Below are 6,033 nucleotides of genomic sequence, written 5' to 3'. Positions count from 1 at the left end.
GCTGTTGTTGAACTCCTGAGCTAAAGGAATCTGTGCACCTCGGCCTTCCAAATTGCTGGAATTACAAGCATGATCCACCATGCTGGCTCTTGCATTTATTTTAAAAAGAGAAAAACTGTGTCTCTTCTGTTCTCCTTTGTCTTCAAGAACTGATTTTTTTAGTTTATTAAATATTAAAATTACATAGCTTGTTATAAATTTGTGTTTTGCAGACAATAACCATTATAAATATCACTTAGATCTGCAACTATTTTTTATTAACTTTATTGTTTGCATTAAAAAGACAGCACTTTTCGGGTACAGTTAGATAGTCCAACTCAATAGTAAGAACCATTTTAACTCCTAAAACTGAACAACTGTGTTAATTGTGAACACTAGATACAAGTCATGAAACTCCAGCTTGAATTTACTTAGGCAAAAAGAGATTTTATGAAAAGGATATCAGAATGTTTCATGTATATAAACGAGCAAGGCCTGGAGTCTTACACAACTTGACCCCAGGAACAAGGAAGCGAAGCACTCTCCCTCCCTCCCTCCCCTTTTGTGCTTTTAGTGGTTCCATTTCAGTCACCTCCATTAGGGTGTGTGAACTTTCTCACATGGTGACCACCAGCAGCTTCCAAGCCCCTGATCCACGGCGTCTACTGGCAGAAATATTCATCTACTCTTTTAGTGCCCATTCAAAAAATCCTAAGGACAAACTCTTCGGCCTGCCCTGAGCTGCATGACTACATCCAGGAAGGTGGAGTACCCTTAGTCACAGACCACCTAAACGGCATGATTAGAATCCAAGTAGAAATAATTATCCACAAAAAGCAGGGCAGGCCGCTGGACAGACAAACCGAGAATAATCAAGTAAAGCAAAACAAGCACAAACTGAAAGCTCAGGCAATGCCAGAAAGGTCAGGTGACACGAGGTGGAATACCAAAAGTTGGCATTAAAGCATTCTTTGAGAGAGAGAGAGAGATAGTTATATTTTACTTCTATGTCCCAGTCAAAACAAATAACTTTAAAACTTGGTAATACATCATTTTTCTCTCCCCTTTCTTGGATGTTTTTCTGTCACCTTCCCCTGTCACCTAAGTTTTGGGTCTATAAATTGCCCCTCAAAACTTATGCAAAGCATAATGTGTTCATCAGAATTGTTTCAGGGTTGTGTTAGTTTTAGGATCAAGAGCTTCTTGTGTGCATTTCTTTATTCCAGATTCGCAGCAGCATCCTTTGGGCTTTGAGAGTCTGATGTAATTTCCAGTTCATACTCCTTTTTCAATTGCTGCACTTTCATGTTTAGGTCCAGTAAAGTTCTAGCCAGCTGGTGGTTTTGGAAATGCATTTCCACCTAAAAGTTAGGAAAAAATAAAACTTTTTATTAGCATGAGATACAGATCAAATGAAACCACTCTCTTGACTACACAGAAGAAATAAGTTTGTAGGAAAAGAAATTAAGATATCAAGAAAGATGTATTTCTCATCTTATTCTCCAGTTCTGTTTGGTCTGGCTATAAAACTGACTTTCTATATGACAAGGTAAAATCCAGATATATAAATAGCTTTTGAAATGGCCTTGAAATGAAAACAAAAACAGCTGATGCACAAAGCTGTCCCTATGAAAAATACCTGTGTACCGAAGGCTGTTTTCAAGCAATAGCATGTGATCCACAATGAAATCATTTCTCTTTATGTGCCTTCTGAGCCACAGGATAACTGCCTACAGCCACCTGAGTATTCAGAATCTGTGCCTATTTACTTGATTACTTACCATTTCAAGTTTTCAGGATTTTAAATGGTCTACCTGCTGAGCAAAAGCATTTAATGACACCTTAGAGGCACATGTATAGTTATGTGTACTTATATAATCTAACATTTTTCACTCTGGAGTGAAATCTGTTAGATATCAAGGCTGATTTATACCATCCTCCAATGGGAGTTTATGAAGGTCCTCATGTGTTTAAAAAAAGATCTCTCGGGCATGTTACCCCGGGGACAGTCCCGCAAAGCTTAGTCCAACATAATCTTTGTATTATAACTGAAAACTAATGATCAACTACTTGCAAATTTCTTCAGCTAGGGCTTGTTTAATGCAGTTCATGAGGAATTTGTTCTCTCTGCTAAAAAAGCATCAGCTTGTCAGTAGAAACCACCCCAGGATGAACCAGGACAATGTGTTGGTAAAAAGTAAATACTCATGGTCACCTAATTTGCAAAATAAAGCTACTGGATAAAACTATCAGTTTTTCTCTGAGACATTCTTCTCCATTCTGCAGCACCTAGAATCATTTTTCTGACAGCAAGAATTAGCAAAGAATAAAATAAGTGAATATCCAGCAAACAAGCAGTAACAGTAACCATACAATCACCACCAAAAAACCCTTGCACCTTGCCTGCAGGAAGCTTCAGCTCTCTAGGGTAGCCCAGATGCTCTATAATCCTGCTCTACTTTTGAGCTTCCTTTCCTGGCCCTCTTTCCAATGCCAGCTCCCACTGCAGCTGGTCAGAAACCTTGCCAGTACCTAAACAGACGCTGAGCTGAAGCACACCTCTTTCTATCCCCATTTCTGTTTAAGATGCCCTTTGCCACCTCTCTCTGCTGAACCCAGTCAAACGCCAGCTCTTCTGAGAAGCCTTCCCTGATTGCATGGGCAGACGTAATTGCCTCTTATCTGTGCATCCACAGCACTCTGTACAAGTGTCTCTCAGAACACGCTGACCAGACCAGACTGATGATTTTGAGGGTAGAGACTGTATCTTACTCATAATTGTATCGCCAACTAAGAGTGCACTGTCTGCGCACACAACCTAGTAGGTTCTCTTTGTGTTTGTTATAAAAGTGAGTGAGTGAATTAACTGATGAATATCCATCCTGTACCTTCGTGCAAGAATCAAGAAGAAAAATTACTGGTAATGATTTACCATCTAAATTAAGTATGTATAATTCACACTTAAGAAATTCAAACATCACTGGTTCTTTAACTTTTCTTTCATCGTGGATCTCTTTGAGAATCTGATGCAAGTTTATGAACCCTCTCTGATGAAAAACTATATGCACATCAAACATTTTGTATACAATTTTAGGTATATAGAACCCCTAAAATCCACTCACAGACCCTAGAAATCAATGATTCTCACTAAGAAAACCCAAACAACAAAAAATAGTATAAATAGCAACACAACTCTAAATTAAATTTGCTCATCATCGTTCCTTACAAATGCTATCCTAATACATGATACATGTACATTTGTATAGCAATGTATGTCAGTTTCTGTAAAAATCCAGTTAATAGCCAAAAATTGAAAACTAAGTCTTCTAGTGGTGATGATATTAAGGTACAGTATCCACACTCGTGTGCCTCTTCCTTATGACCAGGATAAAATGATTGACCAAGACGTTGACCATCGTCTGTAACCCAAGGACACATTATTTGTGTATGTGTAAACTTCGCTGGTTCCCTTCTGGAAAAATTCCTGATTTTTTGATAGGAATGTATCTGTTCTTTTTTGGTACAGTCAGAGTCCAAGGTCTATAGTAATCATTACAATAATAGCCACTAAAAATACCCATGGTCTAAGCATTTCATAGAATATTATCTCACATAAGCTCTGGAATCCTATGAGATTATAAATTCCATTTTACAGATGGGTAAACAAACTCAAACTGGCTAAGTACCAATCCCAAAGTTGTAGGGCCAGCAAGTGTTCGCAGAACCTGTAAATGGTAATGTTGGTATTTGAGCCCTCATCTATTTAGATTTTATTGCCACCAGCGGTCTACAGCCATACCACCCTGAATGCCCCAATCTCGCCAGATTTTATTGCCACCCCCAACATAAATTACTTGTCTAAAGCCCCTAACAACTTACTAGAATGTTAGGGTTGAAAGCTGTCTCAGAGCTTATTCAGTGTAATCTCCTCATCTGATTGAAATGCGAGTCCCCTGAGGCTCAGGAAGGGGTACCAGCAGATCCCAAGACTACGATGCAGAGATGGCTGCCCCAGGTTTCAGCCTTCCAGTTTAGCATCCTGGCCCATAGCACAGGATTCCAGGGACTGAATGAGGTGGCTCCAGCTGCCCTGCTGCTCAGACTCACCGCTTAAACTCAGGGTGAAAACCAGGTGTTTCTTCAACATTGTTGGATCAGATAGTAAATCTGGTAGTAAATCTAATTTAACCCATGTTAACAATCTGAATCTGACAAGGAATTTAGGATATTTATTGTCTTTTTTTTTTTTTTTTTTTTTTTGGAGACGTCTCACTCATGTCGCCCAGACTGGCATGCAATGGCACAATCTCCGCCCACCTTAGCCTCTCCGTCCCGGGTTCAAGTGATTCTCCTGCCTCAGCCTCCCGAGTAGCTGGGATTATAGGCGCCAGCCCGCATGCCCAGCTAATTTTTGTATTTTTAGTAGAGACGGGGCTTCACCATGTTGGCCAGGCTGGTCTCGAACTTTTGGCCTCAGGTGTTTCCTTGCCTTGGCCTCCCAAAGAGCTGGGATTACAGGCGTGAGCCACAGCACCGGCCTAATACTGTTCTTCTTAAACTCAGAAATGCAATAACATTCTTAAGACAATTTACTGATGGTTGGATCAGTTCTAAAGTAGTGGTTAATTGTATTAGTGTATTAGTAATCAGTGCAAAAGAGAAGAATTTTCCAAGTCTCCACTGCACACTTTCCTAGGCAGCACCATTTTAAAGTTTGAATTGCTCCTATTCATTGTGTCCTTTTCAAATCGTGACTAATTTCCAGTTTTTTTAATTTAAAAAAAAAAAGCTAAAATACCTATACACCCTCCTGTTTAATATTCGGACATAACCTGTGTAATGTTCAAAACTGGGCAATTTTACAAAATGCCTTATCATTTCCAGTTTTCTGAATTATTACCCACGGGAAAGATAAGAATAAAACTTGCGGGGTATAAAGAAAGAGTTTACTGATGGACACTCTCCATCAGTCCCAAGAGAGTTTATTTCATGGAAGTTTCCTCCTCCATGAGGCATACTTACACATAGTCACAGTTCCCTACTGGGCAGAAAGCTATAGAAACGGTTGGGAAGGAGACATCTTGGGTATGCACACCCCCCCACCACGCCGCCGCCACCAACACCACCACCACGGGTCCTGTAGGGCCCCTTTCCTTCCCATCGATGCTGGAGAGGCGGGGGCGTCAACGCCGTGTCCAGACCTGAGCTGGCCTACCGGGGAAGAACAGCCGCAGTGGCCAGGGCTCCCTCTCTGGGAACAGCTCCCGTCGCTCTCCTGAAGGTCTCGGGTGGGCTACGCGGCCAGCTGCTCTGGAGCCCGAGGAGAGGTCCCGGGAGAGGGAGTCCTGGGAGCCGTCCGCCCAGCCCGCGCTCTCACCAGCTCCGCCCGCAGCCCGGCCAGGGTGGCCTCGACGCGCGCCCAGCTCTGCTCCTCCCGCGCCGCCGCCGCTGCCGCCGCCTCCCGCTGGCGCCTCGAGGTCCCGCGCTGCACCGCCCACTGGAAGGCGCGAGTCAGCCGTCGTCTGAGGTCCTCCAGCAGCGGGCTGGCGGCCAGGGCCTCGTCCTGGACGTCCGTGCTTCTGCCGTCCCCGGGGAAGCCGCACGCGGGACGAGGTGGGAACCAAAGCTCCGCTCTACCTGGGAGTCCCTGGAGACCCTGGGAAACACTCTCTCTGAAGCGGCGGAAGTCCCCGGGGCCCATCACGGAGACGCCTGGTTACTCCTTCAGCGCTGCTGCCGAAAGATGAATTTCCTAGTTTGATGTTTAAGGCTGGTCAGGGCGGGGGCGGAGGTAATTCAAGAACTCTTGCCAAGTGGGACGCTGCAACTGCCCCGCCATTCAGAGACGCTCTTTTGCTCCCAGTCCCATCTTAGTCCTCCATTAGCGACAGAGGAAAGAGGCGTTCCCATAACTCCAGAAGTTTCAGCTGGGTCGCTTTTTTCTGCTGCTTGCATTGAAAGGAAGTCTTTCTAAGGAGAAGGCTTTGGAACTGAGCAGTCTACGTAAGTGGAATTGGAGGTACAGGTGGAAGGTTTGTGACCAAAGGTAGAATA

General features: G+C 43.5%; 1 protein-coding gene across 1 annotated transcript; it reads right to left on the bottom strand.

Annotated features, from left to right (window-relative positions):
* Positions 1 to 311: 311 nt before the first annotated feature.
* Positions 312 to 5,680, bottom strand: AARD (alanine and arginine rich domain containing protein). The gene is made up of 2 exons (XM_008001410.3): positions 5,357 to 5,680; positions 312 to 1,340 (listed from the first exon to the last, which is right to left on the bottom strand). The coding sequence occupies exons 1-2, from the start codon at positions 5,678 to 5,680 to the stop codon at positions 1,197 to 1,199; spliced, it is 468 nt and encodes a 155-aa protein (XP_007999601.1). The 3' UTR covers positions 312 to 1,196.
* Positions 5,681 to 6,033: the final 353 nt, after the last annotated feature.

This window comes from Chlorocebus sabaeus, chromosome 8, assembly GCF_047675955.1.
Source record: "Chlorocebus sabaeus isolate Y175 chromosome 8, mChlSab1.0.hap1, whole genome shotgun sequence".
In the NCBI taxonomy this organism is placed as follows: Eukaryota; Metazoa; Chordata; class Mammalia; order Primates; family Cercopithecidae; genus Chlorocebus; species Chlorocebus sabaeus.
The sequence above is the reverse complement of the archived record's forward strand: the minus strand, read 5'-3'. Positions and strand labels throughout refer to the sequence as shown.

Bases quoted from the DNA above. Each gene is read 5' to 3' on its own strand.
- AARD (XM_008001410.3), bottom strand. From the start codon at position 5,680: ATGGGCCCCGGGGACTTCCGCCGCTTCAGAGAGAGTGTTTCCCAGGGT. The intron at 1,341-5,356 runs GTGAGAGCGCGG...CCTAACTTTTAG, and splicing joins CCGGGCTGCGGGCGGAGCTG to GTGGAAATGCATTTCCAAAA.